The 21,813-nt window shown below is 35.0% G+C and overlaps 1 protein-coding gene across 2 annotated transcripts in view; it reads right to left on the bottom strand.

Moving 5' to 3' along the window:
• RELN (reelin) overlaps positions 1–21,813 on the bottom strand; it is a 494,116-nt gene that overhangs the window by 287,023 nt on the left and 185,280 nt on the right. For both annotated transcript variants that reach the window (XM_057732969.1, XM_057732970.1), the window contains exon 4: positions 3,636–3,706. In XM_057732969.1, coding sequence (XP_057588952.1) covers positions 3,636–3,706 — 71 coding nt within the window. The remainder of the gene's footprint in view (positions 1–3,635; positions 3,707–21,813) is intronic.

The following is a 21,813-nucleotide window of genomic DNA, read 5'->3' as shown; positions in this document are numbered from 1 at the left end:
AAAGGGTACAGTCTCTACCCTCAAGGAGCTTATAGCTAATGGCGGACAAGGCATGTGTTCTAATGTTCTTATTACAGTATGCAATAAATAGTTATCAAATGAATGAATGCATGCTTAAATAAGAGATTTCTTTGAAAGACAACGTAATATGAAGGCTAATGACCATGGGCTACTGGCCAAACTGCTTGGGCTCCAATCCCAGCTTGGTCAGTTTCTAGTTATGCAACCTTAAGCAAGTTATTCTCACTGTGCCTTTGTTTCCTCATCTGTCAAGTGCAGAAAATAACAGCTCCTCCTTCAGGGGGTTTCGGTAAAAATTAAACGAGTTCACGTTTGCGGAGCACTTAAGGTGCAGTCTGGCACACAGCAGTGCTGACAGTGTTTCCATTTGCATTATTACTGTGCCTTCAGAGTTATGTCACTATGCACAAGAGTCACCAAGACCAGCTCAAGGAGGACTGTAAGGGGGATCAGAGATTTTTTGTTTTTTCAGTAGGAGGTAATACCAAAGCAGGGTCTGAAAGCCTGAGCTAGACGAAGAAGGCAGGAAGGAGAAAAAGTCATCCAGGCAAAGAAGACAGAGAGGGTGCAGACTGCCAATTACACGGGTGATCAAGTGACATGCATTCCAGGAATTTTAAGGAGAAATGAAGGGATGACAAGAAATGAGGCAGGGGAGGAAAACTGAGGCCAGACTGTAAAGGATTTTCCTCATACAGCAGTAGGAATTCTACTTTGAAGATAAACTATTGCCTCCAATTGAGATAGAGAGGAGTTTGAAGCAGGGAAATGATAGAATCCTATTTCCATTCTAGCAGCTCTGTATAGAGCACAGAGAAAGTGGGAGCAGGGACACTAGGGAAGAGGCCTGTAAGCAATTCCCCAAGGAGGAGATGGGTTCTCATCTCACATGGGTCAGTGGCAGTGGGCAGGAGGAGAGAGATGGAATCTCCTCTCCTGTTTTTCCTTAAACTGCAGCTGACCCTTCAGGCTGATCCTCAGGATGTCTTTCCTAACCACCCCAGGCGAATCTAGCTGCCTCTGTGATCCACTGACCTGCCATTTACAGCCCAGCCTACAAGAATAGGAAATGTGTGCTTTTATAGTCATATTTAGCAGTGTGTGCTAGGACAGGGGCTTGCGGGTGCTGGATACATGTTTGCAGAATAAAATCCTTCAACAAACGTCTTTTAAGGAAGGGGATCAAGATTACATGTCACCTAAGACATCGTTAGTATGTTTTCTGATTTTTTTGCTTTTTTAATATGCTTAGATGCAAACTATTATATATAGGATGGATAAATAACATGGTCCTATTGTATAGCACAGGGAACTACATTCAATATCCCGGGATAAACCATAATGAAAAAGAATATAAAAAAGAATGTATATATATGTATAACTGAATCACTTTGCTATACAGCAGAAATTAACACAACATAGTAAATCAACTATACTTCAATAAAAAAATAGTTAATATGTTTAGCCAGCAATCCTCTTATTATAATAGCTATCCTCAAGCTCCACAGAGCAAAATTTGCTTTGTTTAAATTCCTTAATTTAATTAAAATCAACAAACCTATCAAGTATGTTGTGACTGAAAGGCACTGTCCTGTGGTATGTAGAGACTGTCATTTACTCTCTTTAATACTTCTATTAGATATTCCTCATCCAATGCATAGGAAATTGTTACGTGTTAAATTTATGTTATTTTATTTGAGGAGATAATGTTTTAATTAAAAGTAGAGAGCTCCAAAATAAAGATATGTTTTATAGCACCAATTATTCTCCTTATTATTCCTGACAGCAGGAAGCCATCACTCTTGTTAATATTCTTTCCACCCTATTTGGATGGATTGATATGATTTCAATTGATTAGGTGCTGTTGAAAAAGCTCAATGTTTTCCTCTGATCCTGGGCTGAATAGCATTTTTAATCACATCCCAGTCTACCATCATGTAAATCATGGTCGTGTATAACATTACTATTTTGTAAGGCATTTTTTTTTCCTCACTGGTTGAGAATTTTTGCCCACTGATTTTTCTTGTTTTTTTTTCTTTTCATTTCAAATGAACCCAATCCCAACAATTCATTTACAACAGAAGAGACTCAAAAATCCAAGGCTTAAAAGAAACCAGCTTGTAGGCAATGATAAATGTTAATGAAATTAAACATATCTTTTCCTGACACTATGCAGTTTTCAGGATATTAATGTTCACTGCTATCTGGCGTTCCATATTTTCAGTAATGTGAACACTTTCATAGTCTGGAAAAAGATTTACATTGTGATAGATTTCTTGAGCCTACTACAAAGGCTATCACATTTTTGCATTCTCAAAAGTCACAGAAAACAAATCTGTTCAAACTAAGAACACTGATGATATATTTGAAACTAGAATTAGAATGGGGTTTTCTGATTCAAGAGCCAGGAATAGTCAGCAAGTATCCACATTACTTAGATAAAGCCATACCGGTGATATATATTACTGTAAATAATAAATGGTACTTTCTTAAGCCTTTCAAAAACCCACATAATTTTCCTAATTTCTCTCTTAAACCCATTAGAGTCTCCTTAGCAGAAAGATAATTAGTAGAAATTTTCTTTAAACTCAATAATGTAATTCTCAAGTTAACAAGTTTCCCCCAAAATATCACTCTATATACAAAAATTGATAATATGCCTATGATGATGGTGAAAATGGGATGACATTTACAAAGACTGGCTTCAAACGTATTAATTGTCAGGATGCTTAAATCAAGAAATATATGTATGGCTGAGGAAAAACTTGTATTCAATCTATCAGCATTTTTGGAATGGCTGTCATATGCTAAGGCCCTGTGCCAGGTTCTGGGGCAGCAAAGAGCACTAAAGAATGGTTCCTATACTTGAAATGCTCAGTCTCTCAAGGATGGCATCCACCACTTTTCAGAGGAAAATTCTATGTTAAGAGTGGTAAAGGCTATAATGAAGACACAAAGTTGGGTAGAAGCACACGAGGCAGAGGGAATAAACCTGTGTGGGGGCATGGATCTTGGTTTTCACCTTTTCACTGTGTGTATGTGCATACATTTGCATACGTGCATCTGTGTGACTGGCACAGGTGAGAGTCTGGATGTGTGTGAGGCAGTCACAAAGCTTAATGTGACTACTTAATGTACACTTAATGTATCTAAAATGATGCTGCATCTGAAATTAATAGTGCACACAGTTGAAACAAGCATAGAGATACACACACGTGATCATCTATTACATAATCAAATATGAAAAGCGATAAATATTTTTGACAAAGTTAACAAGAATTTTACTGGTAAATTAAGCAGATGTGTTTTTGTAAAATTCTAAAATTACTGAGATTTATATCTCCAGGAAAACTAAATATAACTCATTAGAAAAAAACTATGAAAGGAAGGTGAATTTTCTCTTGGTTTATTTCACTCACACTTAGTATCTTCAGAAGTCTATAGATCTTTATCAATAAGTAATAACTAAATAATTATTAGAGATCTTAAGGGGCTAATAATTCCATTTTTAAAGCATCATGATCAAGTAATAGTCATGAAATACTTACTCAGTACATAGGACCTACCATGAATAATTTTGACACTACCAACACGAAGAAGTCGATGATTCTTACCTCCTTGCTCACACAATTGCTGGGCTAAAGCATCTTTGAAGATAATCTGACCCCTGTGTGTTGCTGTAGCCCTGGAAGAATAGGAAAAGGTTAAAACAATCTTGTAATAAGTGGTGATAACAATGTATTTTAAAAAACTTTTTTAGAACCTCATTTTTAAATGTTATGTGGATACGATTTAGAAAAAAAAAGAAGAGTGCATCTGAACAGAGATAAAAATGAACAACAGAGTCAAGGCTTAAACTAAGGCATCTAGATTGAGAATTATCTTCTAGTTGGTTTTACTGTGTAAAGATACGGTAACATTTGTGGGATTATTCTGAAAACTGCAGATGTGAGCAAATCTTGGGTAGGAGAAAAAGCATGGAAAGGATGTTTATTAAAATTTATTCTTCAAAAGACCTTGATATAAAATGTTTTGTGGGGCAATAATGATATTAGCACTGAAAGAAGAGGCTCTTAATGTACTTTTTTCTGAAATCAATAGTTACCGTAACACAGAGATTTGAGACTGAGAATTACATTTTTAAAGTTTTTTTTTTTAAAGAGGCCTATTTGAAGCTTTCACAATTACAAAGTCTGTCATAATAAAATACACCTTTCTCCCCCACTGGGTGTAATTCACCATTTGAAGGAGATGTGCATCTTTTACCTCCTCTAATCAGAGCTGTGCACATGGATTGGTGAAAAAAATAACATCCTTGCAGCAGATGTGTTATTCAATGGCTATAAAAGGAACTGTCTTATTAAAGGAAGAATTATTTATGCTTTATATTTGAAGTGTTTTTCCTTAAAAAAGGATCTTTTTCTGGCACAAAATGTATTATTTAAACGAATTTAAAACAGGAAATCATGCCTCTTTAAAAAATTTGATTTCAGAAAATAAGCCATACAAAATCTTTTTAATAATTAAAATATATTAACATTAAATCTCAAGTTTAGTTCTAGCCAAAACCAGTCCAGGACAAAAATAATTTGATTCAGCCATCATTTACTGAAGATGGATTATGCACAAGGCACTGGGCTAGGTCACAAAAGGCAGCGTTTGGCCTCTGCATCTCCCCTCCATATGTGCACCCCTCAGCCGACATCTTGCCCTTTGTCCAGCCAACATCCCACTCTGGTCTCCAGGTGGATGCATGTTCCTCCTCCACGCCACAGACCTTTCTGGCTTCTATCCCCCATTGAATTGTTACTCTCGCTAGTGTCAGTCCCCCAGGACCCGAGTCTCTGGAAATAATCTGATAAATCAAGCCATGCTGAAGTGTTAATGGGTGATATTGCTCCAAGCTAACATGTTTCGGCTGTGAAACTGAAAATATTACACTTTAACACACACACACACACAGACACACACAATGACACAGTAGTGAGAGTTTTGAATGGTGGGAGGGAGATATAATTGGAGAGAAAAACCACTGGACAGCCTTCAACTCACACTATATGTGAAGTTTATAAGGGTAATCAGCCCTCGTTGTTGCATATTAACCATTACTGAAATTACAGATAAACAGACGCTTCCTATATATTCACATATGTTTATAGATTTTCCATTGCTTTTACCAAGGTGAAAATGAGAGGGATAAATATAAGGCCAATCCGAGCCAGAAACATGACCCTCAGACTCACTGATCAATTACAAGCTTTATTTCCAGAGACAACATGGAAACTTGATTTATCTAAATATGTTTCATTATTCAAATCTCAATCAAGGCAAGAGCTTCTGAGTTCACATATACTTCTGATAGCAACACGGCAATCATAAATATGGAATTTTAATTTGACATTTACTTTGGAAGGGATATATTTTCTGAAATCACTAACCACCAAGAAAATTCCTGCAACATACAGTGTTTAAATAATTGTTCATTTTAGTTGTCTTCAGAGTGGAAGCATATAATATTCCTGAAGTAATATTTCTCGTTGGTCCACAAACTTATTATCATTGTGCCAGTGTATCCTCCCATGAACACGAAAAAGCCAAAGTATCCAAATAAAATTCATGTCACAGAGGTTTTGCCTTTTCCCTGAATAGCAGAGATACACTGATCACTGCAGAGCACCTTGTGAATAGTCCACACTGCTTCCCTTATTACTCAGTTTCTTCAGATGTAGAATTTCATTCATGCTCTTACTTCTGCTACTGTGGTTCAATGAATGAATTTCTGAGAATTAGAGAACGACTGAAACTGAAGAAACTTTTATCATCTTGTCAATATTTCTTCAGCAGTGGTACTCATTCTTCAAACAAATACTACAGAACTCCTATATATGAACAGGGGAGCCCCAGCTTTTGAAGCTGTTGGGCTCCTTCTCCTTACCCAGCATGCTCCCTACCGTCCACTCCCCAAAAGTTCCCGGTGCACTTCTCTGGAACACTTTGGGGTTTGAAGCGGAAGAATTTGAAACCCATTGAACTCATCTATCTCTTTACAGTGTATGTTATAATAATATACAGCTATGGTATATGGTGACAGGCCTTATTTGTTTTCAGAATTATATTATGCAATTTATAGCTCTCTTCTGGGAGGAGGTCTCTCAGATTTGTGGTGCTAATAACTATGTTGGTACTACTTGCACTCGATTTTCCATAATTTGCAGTAATTTTTCCTAAAAGTTGAGAAAACGTCCTCATTGTTCACTGTTCTGGGGAGTAGACCAAATTTCTTAAATAAGCTTCTAATAAGTACTTATCTTCTTGGGAGACGCGTAGGTTTCTAGAACAAGTTTGCCAACAAGAATCCCTATTAAATAAGTAATTTTAAAAGTTAGGGGGGTTGTTAGAATCTATCATTTGAAAAGCTCCATAGAGTCTACCAAATGAAGATAGTACATTATGCTCACCACAATCAGAGCTTGAAATAGCCTCTGTTATGAATTTAAAAGAACATGCCACCTTCTAATTTTCACTGAACTCAGAGAGCAACTATCTGCACAAGCCATTTAACAATGAATGTGTACTGTGGTGAGGCACGAGGCTGAAGCTCAAGTATCTGGAATCAGAAAGACCAGTGTGTGACCACACTCAGCTGCCACTGACAAGCTGACTTCGTACTTCTTTAATCACAGGAGGCTTCAGATTCTCTATGTGAGGACAGGGTGAATAGTAACAGTTATTATTTAAAGACAATAATATTCACTCTTCAGATACTTACAGTGTCTCTACCTAAACAGATTTCAAGCTTCTGGAATAGTAGGAATAATTAATTACAAAGAAATTATCTCCCACAAGGCACCTGTCATAATGATTTGAACATATAAGGGAATCAAAACTACATTTTTTCAGCTCACCATTTGCTTCTATTGTGCAATATTGCTATCCAGTTTCCAAAACAGAACTAAAAGGGGGTTTTAATATAGTTGCTACAATGCCTACCCAAGAGTACTGTTTTGTTATTTCATGAATCAATTTGCTCACAGATTAACCTACAGAATCATTTTTAAACCTAGGACAACATGCTTTACATCTCCAGTGGTGGGTTACTTTCCCACTTTTCTCCCTGCATTACTAATGAGGTCTGGTTTGTTATTGTGTCTTGTCCATTCACAATTTTAAGGGCATTCATCAATCAACAATCTGACGTTAATCTAGTGTAATATCAGTGTGCATGTGCCAACCACCCTCCAGGAAATGTCACTAAATATGTGGAAATGGGAAAATAGAAAGGTGGTCCAAGCTTGGTAAATTTGATCTTCAAAGGAATCAATTCACTTACAAAGATTCTTGACCCCTTTTCATCAGCAAATTACTGTACCTTCTAATTAGACTGAAGATACAGCTCGATCCTTATTAAAAGAAAAAAATACCAAATTCTTTAGAACATATAAAAAGGAGTAATGAATAACTTCAGGGAGAAATTATTTTTATATTAAACTCTCAATTTAAACCATGCCAAGGGCATTGCAAAATTATAAAAGTTTGTGGATGTTTTCATAATGCTTTTTTGCTTTTCAAAGCTTTACTGGGCTCTTTGTTTTTATAATTACATCTTTAATTCCTAAGTCATAGCGTTTTCCTCTGTCAAATGTATAAATACCTTTTCTCCCTCCAAACACAAATTTCAGCCTTAATGCTTTTATGTGCTTACCCAATAATTACAAAGTTTCCATGTTCTTAAAGATCACCAAATACATGACTTAATGCTATTTTCTGATCAAGGTATAATTTCCATCAGTAAGACAAAGAACATATAAATAAGATAATTCAAATAGGGCTAATAAGTTAATGGTTAATAGCAACTTAACCTCCTTTCAAGGGATTCAGCAGAGCTAACTACTGAAATTAAGATGAAAGGTTTCAATCAAAATAAAACCAGCTAGTTCTATTACTTTGGGAGGTAATTTAACCTCTCCTGATTAATTTCCTGATTTGTTAAAAAAAATAGTAATAGATGACCTCTAAAGTTCCTTTAAGTTCAAAACATTTATGATTCCATGATTCAAGATTAAGTGAGCACATAGAAGCTTGTACACACACACACACACACACTCTCACAGTCATGCTGGCTACAGCCTGTACCGAGAGGAGTGTTTCCCAAAATAACATGGCACAGGTGCACAGGTAGCAGTGGTGTGCTACAGCAAGCTTGCACCAGCTCATGAGAGCTTTTTTTTTTTTTAACAGTTATATGTTTATTTTAAAGTGCAATATAATACATGTGTGTGTGTATAAATGGGTTTTGCATGTACATAATATAACTCTACCGCAACTATATCCTCTAACTCATGTAAAAATACAAACTTTATCCTAGTCATTCAAGTCAAAAAAGTGTCATAGACTTACCTCCTCATTCATCAGCAAGTCCCATCAATTTTATTTATTTACTCTCCAATGTACCCTTTTCCTCCATCTCCACAGCCACGTTTTAATTCAGAACTTAATAATTTGTCATCTGATAAGCTGCAACACACTTTTGATTGGACTCTACCTCCAGATTCAGCCCCATGCCAAGGCAGCTTCCACATCGCGCCAGTTTTCTTTCTAAAATTGCTAGATATCCTTCTGCGGCTCTCCATCACTTAAAGCAGTCTGTCAAATTCCTCAGAATGGCCTAAGAGGTTCTTCAGGATCTGGTCCCTGCCTATGTGTCCAGCCTCACTTCCCTGCACCCTGCAATTGAGCCACAAAGTAGTCTTCACAGGTTCTAGAATGCACCATTTATTTCATGCCCCCCGCCCCCAGTTTTTCATGTCCTGTCCGTCGTGCATCGAAGTCTCTTGCCAAAAATCTTTTATTCATCCTCTAAAATGTATCCAGGAATCTCTTTCCCTTACAAAATCTTTTAAGATCTCCCAGGTAGCATTAGATATCTTCTCCAAGGATAGCACAGCCTATTTCCATAGCTCTGACATAGAAACTTCCTAATTTAAGGTGATTCAACTTACAGCCCAGGCCTCTCTTTTCACAATCATTCTTATCATAAATTAAAACAACATGGTAAGTATCAAACTCATATTCATGACTGCCTAAAAAACGTAACCAACACAAAATCAATGTTGATGGCTTCCAAATCCACCAAGACTAAACCCTGCAATCCATAGTGAAAGGTTAATACTATGGACAATTAATCAGATTAAAAAGGAATTGATTGTCTGAGTGTACAATAAGATGCTGTGAATCCACGTATCTCTGAACCTGGCAAAAATTTTGTCAAAGGCATTGTCTGTCTTTGAAATTTCAACAACATGCTTAATTAAAACATTAAATAAGGAAATTTCAGTGCAACAAAGGATGCTTTTCTCTATTCAAGGAGAGAAGTAGTTGGTCAGATTTCTGGGATGGAGAACTAGCACTGATATATAAGAATGAAATATTTTTCTAGAAAATTTAACAGGAAACCATTGAGAAGAAAGATCATTGTTTTATAACAGGAGTTTAATTACCATGAAAAAGTGAGCAAGGCATAACTAAAAAAGATTTCATGAATGATCTTCCTTATCCAACATTTATCATTCAAAGACTTTCAGAAGCATTCTGCATATTGAATCAGTAATGGGAATTCTCCGAAGAGTGAATTCCAACTTTAAATGTAGTATGAAGAGCCTTGGGCAAAAAAGAAAGGAAGGGAGGGAGGGAGGGAGGAAGGAAGGAAGGAAGGAAGGAAGGAAGGGGAAAAGAAAAGAAATAGAAAGGAAAAGGAAAAGAAAGGAAAGACAAGAAAAAGGAAAAAGAAAAAGGGAAAAAAGTCTGGGCTTACTACAAGAAAAAAGCCATTTTCTCTACAACTAACATTAGATTTAGCCCATGCCAAAAAAATTCTCCCAAAGGATATTTACAACACAGATTTTACACTCGTTGCTTTTATACATAGTATTTTTAAAGGTATGCATTTATATTCTATTTCTATACACAATTTTGATATTTTTAGTGTGTGAAAAGAGATTTCAGGAATAAAAACCTAATCGATAAATTTAGGAGTTTGAATTGAGATAGTTTGACAAGAGACCAGGCCTAAAATCATAACTCCTTTCCTTCTTTTGATAACTTTTCCACAATTTTATGTTTCTCATATCTAGGAGCATCTTACTATACACATCACAAGAAATTCATCAGCTTCCCAGAAGAGATGTGGGTTGTGACAGGACCACCACTGCCTGCATATATGGGAATCTGGCAAAACATAGGTGGTCTATGTTCATCTGGCAGTTATGTTCATCTATGGTGTTGTATGCATTCAACCAAATGTAATTGAAACCTTGGTTTTCACTTATTTTCAATAACGTTGCTATGTGATACTGCATTGAAATAAAGCATAATCATTTTAGTGAAAAAGCATTGATAGTTGCAGGATATCTAACACTAAAGAGAAGCAAACATTTATCCTGGCAGGGTTTTACCCTTTGTTTGCTTTGTAAATCAACAGTAAAGTGGATTTAGGGACGGAAGATAACCTCTAAGCAGACAAAACTATGTTTTGTTTTGTCAGTGTGCAAAAGAATTGCCCTCAACAACTATTAGAAGAAGCAGAGATGCCAAATTTCTCAGGATTGATCACAGAATTTTAAAGTAAGGGAAGGCTGATTGGACTGATTCACGTAGCAAGAAGGATTATACCCAGGTGCCAAAGATCTTCCACAGCTCCCAACTCACATGTCACGTTTCTAAAACTGAATGGAGGAGTGCTGCATACCAAAAATGAAGGACTTTTTATTGTCTAAATTGTAAATAGCCTGAATTTTATCAAGAATTGTCCTGGTTCAGAAAACCACAAGTACAACAAAAAAGATGTACAACTTTTGTTAATAAAAAGATCACGTACTGTCTGCCTCCACTAAATAATTATCCACAAACCTTTAAGGATTATGAATCCAATAACGTGTGAGGGTATCAGCCTGCTTTAGGTGCTCACATTTCTTAGTCTGGACCTGTTGACATGTGATAGGTGTTCAGCAAATATCTTTTGAATTAATTTGAATTGTGTCTTCTATAGTAGGCTACATGTACCCTAGGCACAGGAATTTTTGTCTATTTCTTTTTTTATACTGTGTTCAGTGCTTGACATATAGTAGCCATGCAGTAAATGTTTGTGGAATACATGAATGATTAGTCTACAATATGCTTACTATACACAAACACTTTAATAAGTAACCGTAAATTATTGCATAAGAAACACTCTGAGAAAGGTGGTTAGGTGATGTAATAGATGGTCAAGATAAACATTTTTATAAGCAAGATTTATCCCAGAAATCAGTTAACAGCAAGAACAATAAAAGTAAATAAGCTAATATATTTGTTTTACTATTGCAACATGTTTCCATGATATAATATCTTCCAGAGTATTCTTAAGTCACTTGTATTCCAGAAATGCCTTCGAAAACCTCAAAACAAAAATGCTTTTCATACCACCTTTTAAAATCCCTAAAATTCATCAAAGAGAAGTATTTAAGTGGCTCTGCTGCTTAAAACACCTTTTAACTAAGTAAGCCTATGTCAACTTGCCTCAGAGGCATCCTTAGGCAACACAAGGACGAAACTGGTAAAACAGTAAACCAACTCGAAAATTTCTGGCAGCCATTGGACAGTAAATTAAGAAGTCTGTATATCTGTTGGAACATTCATGCTAAGTATTTAGGTTTCATCTCCGAGGTGACTGATAGAGCACTCTTTTCAGATACAGGAGAGGAGCTTGTTCTCAATCTTTGTTCATTATCTCCATGATTCAGGCTGTATCACTTAGCTTCTGTGTGTCCCATTTTCTTGATCTATAAAATAAATTGACTGGACTGGATAATTTCTACTGTTCAAACAGTAGATCTGGAATCAGAAGATGTGGGTCGGCACCACAGCTCAACGGTTTATGCTGACCCTAGATAAATATTTATTTTTTGAGAGAGGACTTAAAAACTTGCACTTCTTGTTCAGGGCTGTGGTGAAAATCAGAAGAGATCAACTCCATGAAAAGATTGTAAAAAATGTGAGGAATTATGACGATGATGATGTTCTGACTGGTCATTTTGGAAAATATTGGCACAAAATTGAAAAAGAATTAAAAAACATATATCCCATAGGATTTAGGATCAAAAGTCACCCCCCTTTATTCTCAAAAAAGAAAAGGTCGAGGAGGGGAGCTGTAAACTTTAAAATGTTCCATGGCTGTGACAAAGCTGATGAAAGCTCTAATGAAGGACAGGATTACTAACCTAGTTAATTAATCGTAATGAATTAGGGCAATATTGGTGTATTGATGTAATACTGATATTCTTGTAAAGAGATCCTGCCAAAGTACATACAACGTTGACTTTGGAGGAAACAAGTTAGAAGGCAAGTCTCTCTCACAGGCAACAGTATTTAACATTTTTTCTGTTCTGAAAATAATTCGTGTATATTATGAAAAATTTAAAATACAGGAAAGTATTAATGTGAAAATAAAATTACTCATGTTCATACCCTGGAGAGATAATCACTGTTATCATTTTAGTAAACTATATACTCTTCTACTTTTTAAAATTAGTCTATGAATGTAAAGATTTTTAGAAAATTACCTAAAAAGTAGGTTCCTAGTCCTTTATACTTGATATTTATTATAAATAGTTCCTAAATCATTAAATATTTTTATAACAAGATTTTGAAAGGCTAAATAATATTCTACTGTATAGCTATATCATAAGTTCTTTAACTATTATACTATTGTTGGAATTTAATTTTGTTTATGTTTTTTAATGTTTTAAATAATAAAATTAAAAATCTTTGATATCTTTTATTTTTACCTCCAGCTTTATTAAGATATAACTGACATGTAACACTGCATAAGTTTAAGGTGTGAAAGGTATTAATTTGAAACATTTATATATTGCAAAATGACTAACATCATAGCGTTAGCTAACACCTCCATCCTGTCCATAATTATCATTTCTTTTTTATGGTGAGGTTATTTAAGATCTACTCTCTTGGTAACATTCAAGTACATGATACAGTATTGTTAACTATAACTGCCATGCTATACATTAGGTCCTCAGAACTTGTTAATTTTGTAACTGGAAGTTTGTACACCTTGACAAATATTTCCCCTACCCCCCAACACCTGGTAATCACTACAGTTTCTCTGAGTTGAACATTTTTAGTATATCTTGCATTTTAAGATGGATTTCCAGGACTGGGATAACTGAATTAAGGGCATAAACATGAAAGCCGTAATTCCAAACAGCATTTAAGAAAGAGTACATGTCAGACTTCCCTGGCAGTCCAGTGGTTAAGACTCCATGCTTCCAAGGCAGGGGGTTTGGGTTCCATCCATGGTCGGGGAACTAAGATCCCACATGCCTCATGACCAAAAACAAACAAAAAAGAAAAAAAAAAGGTACATGTCCGCGTCAGTGTCCTAGAGAGCATACCATCCCACAATACCTCTGGTGACAGTGAGGATTCTCAGTCTCAGTTTTCATTTCAAAGGTGTTGTGTTACTTTTAATTTCCAACCCATTGATTATTAATGAGGCTATTTTGCATGTTGGTTGGCTACATTTTTTCAGCTTTCAGAACTATCTATTCATGTCCTTGTCAATTTTGCTATGGGTTTTAATGTTTTTCTAATCGATTTACAAGAGCTCTTTAAATGTTAAGGCTATTAATTCCATGCTATATTTGTTGCCAATACTTTTATGCAGTTTATAAGTAGTATTTTACTGTCTTTATAATTTTTTATTTTTAAAAGTTTAAAAATTTTATGTAATCAAATCTTTTGATCTATTCTCTTCTAATTTTTTCCAGGATTTTCATGCTTAGAAGCTCCTTCCCATTCTAAACTCAGTAAAGTAGATGCTTGCAACCATTTTCTTCTGGAAATTCTTTCTACTCATCTGGAATTTATTTTGGTATATGGGCATTCAATGGGGATCTAAATTTATTTTTTCATTTATTTAAAAAAGTCCTTGCATATTTTATTGACTAATTTTTTGTTAACCTACTTATTATGGAACCTTTTCTATATTGTGTTTTCAGTATATAACAGAGCTATTTTCTGAAATATCTATACAGTTCCATTCATGTGAAAGCCTTTGACAATTTTCCACACTAAATGATTTCCACACTAAACTCAATTACATAGATAGACTAATCAGGGACTCTGGAATAATGTATTCTCATGATTGGACTTGATCAGAAAATAGATAATGCTTTTATTAGCCATAATTAACTGATAAACATGAAGTGGAGATGCACAGTGAAAATTTCAAATCCACAGATTATGCTTATTTCTAGTTGTTCAATATCAGTTGATTCAGATAATTATAGGGAATAATTCCTATGGCAGTCTGAGAATACAGATTTGTCAGCTGAGCATTTATGTGAGTGAAACGGAGCAAATTTTAGGAAAATTTAATGTCTGAGTCTTATTCTCTAGAAATAGTGAATCAGAGAGTCTCTAGAATTTAGACATGAGGTATAATATAGGGGGCTGAAAACAAGAAGATGGAGAGAAACCTCTGGAATGAAGAATTGGACTGCCACCTACTTCCTTTTCTTTGTACACATTATCAAGAAAATTGAAAACCAACAAGGATAAAGAGAAGATCCTGACAGCTTCTAGAAAAAAAGAACTTTCAAAATAAGAAAAGAATTGCATCATTTTCATGTTCTCAAATACAGCACTAGAAGCTTTTAAAATTTTCAGAGAATATCACTTTTAATCTGGAATTTTATTTCTAGCCAAACTAGCATCAAAAATAAGGAATCAAACATTGTACCTCCCATGCATACTTTCTCAAGAAGCAATTGGGAAAGTGTTCCAGGAAAAATGACTGAGTAAATTAAGAAAGAGAAGAAATCATTAATCCAGGAAAAATGAAAAGTTGTTCAAGAAAGAAAAAAATTATAATACACCACTTGGTTCTGCAGTTAATAATATTTATATAATCATTGATTGAAACACTGATGACTGATTTTATAAACTATGTGATGTATTTATATTGGGAGGATGTGGGGGATAAAGTTGTGTTTTTGGGGGGGTAATGGTGTAAAAGATGTATATCCTCATCTACCACAATGTGAAATAACTTGGTTTAAGCTTATTATTTAAAAATATAGATATGCATATCAGAAGGAGCAGCTAAAAATGACAACAGTCTGGAAATGCAACCAGGTGGAATAGAGAAGGAAAGTCTTCCTTTTTATTATGAACCTTTTCTTATTATATAACACTTAAAACTTTTTTGTCAAAATAAAATTTAATTTAAAAAGAAATTAATATCAAAGCAAACAGAAAGAAGAAAATAATGAAGATTAGAGCGAAAATGAATGAAAAATAGAACAACAGTAGAGAAAATCGATGAAACCAAGAGTTGGTTCATTAAAAAAAACAACAAAATTAACAAACCTTTAGGTAGACTAATCAATAAAAAGAGAGACCAAAAACTAATTTACTAAATTCAATAAAGAAAGAGGGGACATTACTATTGACTACAGAAATAAAAGAATTATAAGGAAACACAATGAATAATTAATACCAACAAACCAAATAACCCACATGAAGTGGCAAAGTCCTAGAAAGACATAAAGTATTGAAACTGACTCAAGAATAATTTGAAAATCTCAATAGACCTATAATAAGTAAACAACTGAATTAGCAATCAAAAGCTTCCACAAAGAAAATCCCAGGTCTAGATGGCTTTATTGGCACATTCTACAAAAATGTTTAAAGAATAATTAACACCAATCTTTCTCAAACTCTTACAAAAAGAAGATAAGGAGGCAACACTTTTCTTTGTTTTTTTTTTTTTTTTTTTTTTGGCACACAGGCTTAGTTGCTCCGCAGCATGTGGGATCTTCCTGGAGCTGGGATCGAACCCGTGACCTCTGCATTGGCAGGCGGATTCTTAACCACTGCGCCACCTAGGAAGCCCCCAGGAGGCAACACTTTTCAAAATATTCTTTGAGGACAGTATACCAAAACTAGATAAATACGTCACAAGGAATACAAACTATACAAATATTACTTATGAATATGGACACAAAAACTGTCAACAAAATACTAGCAGATTGGAATCCAGCAACATATTAAAAGGATTATACACTAAGACCAAGCAGGATTTAACCCAGGAATGCAAGGTTGGTTTAATATATACAAATCAACCAATATAATACACCATATTATAGAGAAAAGACCCAAAAATGCATGATCATCTCAATAGATGTAGTAAGATAATTTGACAACTTCCAACATACTTTGATGATAAAAATCACCCAACAAACTAGGAATACAAGGGAACATCTTCAACCTGATAAATGTCATCCATGAAAAACTAAGCGGTAATGTCATACTTATTGGAAAAAGTGGAAGTTTGCCCTTTAAGGTTACAAACAAGACAAGAATTCTGTTCTTACCACTTTTATTCTAGTCAGAATAATCAGGAAAGAAAATGAAACACAAGGGGTCCGGATTGAAAAAGAAGAAGTAAAAATAACTCTATTTGTGAATGACATAATCTTGTGTACAGAAAATCCTAAGAAATCCACAAGAAAATTATTAGAATTAATAAGTAACTCCAGCAAGGTTGCAGAATAAAAGACAAATATACAAAAATAAGTTGTTTTTCTATGCATTCTTAATAAGTAACCTGAAAGTAAAATTAAAAAAAAAAAAAAAAAACCATTTACAATAGCATCAAAAAGAATAGAATACTTAGGAATAAATTTAGCAAAATAAGTGCAAGTCTTGCACATGACAAAATACACAATCTTCTTTGTTGGAAAAAAACAAAGAAGATATGGGCTTCCTGGGTGGCGCAGTGGTTGAGAGTCTGCCTGCCAATGCAGGGGACACAGGTTCGGTCCCTGCTCCAGGAAGATCCCACATGCCACGGAGCAACTAAGCCCGTGTGCCAAAAATAAAAAAAATAAAAAATAAAATAAAATGTACACAGTTCAGTGGTTTTAAAAACAAAACAAAACAAAACAAAAAAACAAAGAAGATCTATATAAATGCAAAGAAAACCCATGATCATTGATCAGAAGACTTAATACTGTTAAGATGGCAATAATAACCAAATGGAGCTACAGATTCAACACACTACCTATCAAAACTTCAACCTGGTATTTTCTAAAAATTTTGCAAGCTGATACTAAAATTCAAATGGGAATGCAAAGAATTGAGAGAGTCAAAATAATCTTCATAGAAATAACAAAATTGGAGGACTTGTACTTCCTGATTTCAAAACTTACTATAAGCTTACAGTAATCAAGACAATGTAATATTGCCATAAGAAGAGACACACAAATTGGTGGAATAGAATTGAGAGTCCAGAAATAAACTTTCACATTATGGTTAATTAATTTTTGACAAAGGAGCCAGGACAATTCAATGAGGGAAGCGGTCTTTTCAACAAATTGAATTTCATCAAAATTAAAAATTTTGTGCAACAAAGGATACCATCAATAAAGTAAAAAGACAACCTACAGAATAGGAGAAAATATTCACAAATCCTGTATCTGATCAGAGACTTGTATCCAGTATATACACAGAACTCTTAAAATAGTAAAAGCTAAATAAACCAATTTAAAAATTGGCAAAGGATTTGAGTGAACATTTTTCCAAAAAAGACATCCAAATAGCCAATAAGCACATGAAAAGATGCTCAATATCATTCTCCATTAGGGAAACAAAAATAGAAATAAAAATGGGTTACCCTAGCCCTACAGTAGGATGGCTAAGATAAGACAGACAGACAACAATATGTGTTAATGAAGATGTGAAGAAACTGAAACCTCATGTATTGCTGGTTGAGAATACATGATGCTGTAGCCATTTTGGAAAACAGTTTGTCAATTCCTCAAAATGTTAAATATTGATTTACGGGATGACACAGCAATTTCATTTGTAAATGTATACCCAAGAGAATCAAAAACATATGTTCACAAAAAATATGTACACAAATGTTCCTAGGAACACTATTTCCAATAGGCAAAAGGGGAAACAATCCAAATGTCCATCAACAGGTGGACAGCTACATAAAACATGGTATATCCATACAATGGAATATCATTGAGCCATAAATAGGGAAGAAGTACTGTTGCTATAACATGAACCTTTCAAGGGCAAACCTTGAAAACATGCTAAGTTTAAGGAGCCAGCCTCAAGGAATTATCTGGCAGTCCAGTGGTTAGGACTCGGCGCTTTCACTGCAGGAGCCAGGGTTCGTTCCCTGGTCGGGGAACTAATATCCTGCAAGCCACACAGTGCGGCTAAGGGGAAAAAAAGCCAGCCACAAAAAGCTAGATGTTGTATGATTTTATTTATACGAAATATCCAGGATAGGCAGGCAGATCCATAGAGACAGGAAGTAGATTAGTGGTTTCCAGGGGATGGGGAGATGGGGAATGCCTGCTATGGGTGCATGGTGTCTGTCCAGGGTGATGAAAATGTTCCAAAATCTTTGATGATGATTGCACAACTCTGAGTATATACTAAAGCCATTTAATTGCGTACTTCAAAGGGGTGAATTTTATGGTATGTAAATTATAGCTCAATGAAGCTGTTATTAAAAAATAAAATTGAAATATATTCTAGAAGGTACATAAGCTAATAATAGATAGGCATGTAATTATTGTTAAGGACAATCATGAGTGTTTGGGGATTATTTCTGTTTTCTTGAGAATGGTGTTTTAATGGACAGAAAGAAGTGTTTTGTTGCTTGAAACATTCAGAGAACAAAGCTAAATTAGTATTTTTTTTTAATGCTGCCATCCTTCAATGCTTCATTAAAAAGAATGTAATAGGTGGCCCAAGGAAACTATAAAGCCTCAAACTGCAACCAAATTTCAATTAAACCAAAGTTTAATTTCTGCATATTACATGCAACTTTGAGCCCAGGGAGAAAATAATTTTTCTTTTCCAAAGTATAAGTAGTGCTTCTCTTACCTGCCTCAGGACACATTTAGATGAAAGAAAACACATTAAATTATTGATGTAAAGATTAATTGAAAGTCCCCTTAAATTGTCTAGCATACTTATAGCAAACCCCTTTGGCCCTGTGCAGGCAAAACTACAACTCTTACAAGTACGTTCAAAAGCAGTCATGTGTAACATTTAAAAAAAATAAATTACATTATTGAAGTAAGCACAATGAATGCTTAGGATATTGTCTGGTTGAAGGCTGATATTTTTCTGTGCCCTTCTCACCTAGAAAAACACTCCTTTGGGTCAATAAAGAACCATTATTTGGACTGAATCTCAGTGTTTCAAGTAAATTTTAGTACTGCTGGGTTGCTGGTTGGAATGTCCAAGTGGGATTCCTGGTGATACCAACAGTTCTGTTACTAGTGAGTCTGATTTTGGAATAGCACAAATTTCAGCATAAATCTAACAAGAACCATTTAGTAGCCCAATCAAAAACATACAGTGGCCCCAGTGAGAAATATAAAGTCACTGCCAAGTGTAAGACTCAGGCAGGTGCATTTCCAGGGCAAGCAAGGGGAATGGGAGATGAGAATGGACAGTATGAATGGCAGTAGTCATCATGAGTAGGACAAATGAAGTCTTGCTGGATAATTTTTTTTATTTTAAGGGTGTTTAAAAGGCTGATTCTAAACCATCTAGATTATTGGAAGCTTTAAAAATACAAAGAATGCCAGGTCCCAACAAAAAAAATTTTTTTAAAGTAATAAAATAGATAACCAACAAGGACCTACTATATAGCACAGGGAATTCTGCTCAATATTCTGTAATAACCTAAATGGGAAAAGAATCTGAAAAAGAATAGATACATGTATATGTATAACTGAATCACTCTGCTGTACACCTGAAACTAACACAACATTGTAAATCAACTACACTCCAATATAAAATAAAATTTTTTAAAACTTTACTTAGAATCTCTGGGCAGGGGGCTTAGGCACAGGTGATTCTACTTGTGGCCAGGCTTTAAAACTACTGGTCTGAACAGTTACACTGCTGTACATTTCTCCTTATGAGTCAGAAATGTTTCACTCTCCCTCTTAGTAACAACTTCCCCTGTGGTAACAACCATCACTATCAGCAAATTACTTTATTCCTTCTTTCTCCAACAGAAGATCCTTTAGTAAGGATTAAAATTTATCCTGCTGGTCCCAGCAGGGTATCACCCCTCATTTCCCCTGCATTTTTCACTGTCTTTGCTTTTATGGGAATCACATGTATATTTAACTCACAACATTAGCCAGAAAGATTAATTCTGCAGTTAAGTGGGATTCCCCAATTAACCTAAAACTGTATGAAATGCTGTATTTTTAGAGTTGTCTCTGGTATACTCATTCACAAGCTGGTGTATAGGCAGAATTTCTCAATGTCTGCACTACTGACATTTGAGGAGGACAATTCTTTGCTGTAGCAGGCTGTGCTGTGCATCACCGAATATTTAGTAGCATCCCTGGTCTCTAACTACTAGATGCCAGGTATGACAAAAAAACGTCTCCAGACATTGTCAAATGTGCCCTGGGAGCACAGGCAAAATTGCCCCGTTTGAGAATCACTGGCGTATATGTTTGTAAGAATGCAGCCCATATCAAAATTACAATATTCACACTGAATCTTCTATCTACCACATTGAATATCATTCATTTTGACATTTATACAATGAAATATATTTCAGACCTGGTTTATGTCTATGAATTTAATTATATACAATATCCTCTAATGCCAAGTAGAATTTTTTATTGAAGTCAATTTTTGTGGAACAGTCATAACTAGTTTCCCGCATTGCTTTGGGCAAAAGAGAAAAGTAAGATCCGACACACATTCTGCAGTAGATGTCTGTATAAATGGTCCTTGCTGGCTCAAGCTCTAGGAAAATTGTTTTGTCTGACTCATATTTTCTGTGAGTTTACTCTTTGACTAACACAGCCCTTGGGGTTGGAGAAGTTGAAGTGTGTAGCGTTTTTGTTTAACAGACCTTTCCTGGAATTGAACACAATATTGTTAGAGAAAACCGAGTGTGGATAAAAGGGAGCTCATGAAAATAAAAGGTATAAACATTAAAGTTCAAAGTCAAGAACATGAAACAAAGACCAGGGATTCCCTAACAGACCAAACGAAATTGAGTAAATTAATCAGAAAATCAGGATTTTTTAGTTGAATTATATGAGTCAGGATATTTTTCCTCCCTTTGCTAGGAAGACATGAACAAATCATCCAATTTCAGGAACTTAAGTAAAAGAAAGCCTTCATTGCAAACAAAGGCAGAGTCAGTATAGTTAAAAGTGAAAAGTAAGTCATGGAAAATGAATATATTAAAATTCCTTTGGAATTACAAGGCACTGCCCCCTGACTAACAGCACAAAAATGATGGTCCATCATTACAATTTTGCTCACTATTTGAATTACATTCTGGATAAAGTAGCAACAAGGACACAGCTTGGGTTCTTATAATGTCATTCTCTGCCTTCTTGTGAATATTCCATTTTTGTACAATGCTGAAGAAATTACATTTTCATTTTTCTGTAGTTCATTATGGCTCATTGCTGTAGCAACTGCCAAACCAGTCAATTTGTATAAATAATAGAACAAGCTTCTATTGTCTCTCATCTGACACAGTGCCAAATAGTCGGTCTACCTTTTCCAAGAGGGAAATCATGTTTTTAAACTCTTTATCTAATTTTAATGTCCCTGGAGTTATACATGGTAAATTCCTTTGGAACACTGAACTGAGTGTATGTGTTCAAGCACTGATCCCTTTAAATTAGGTCATATAAAGACTAGTGATTTCCATGTTGC

Source organism: Hippopotamus amphibius, chromosome 4 (assembly GCF_030028045.1).
Source record: "Hippopotamus amphibius kiboko isolate mHipAmp2 chromosome 4, mHipAmp2.hap2, whole genome shotgun sequence".
Taxonomy (NCBI): domain Eukaryota; kingdom Metazoa; phylum Chordata; class Mammalia; order Artiodactyla; family Hippopotamidae; genus Hippopotamus; species Hippopotamus amphibius.
Note: the sequence above shows the minus strand (reverse complement) of the source record. Positions and strands in the feature narration are given on the sequence as shown.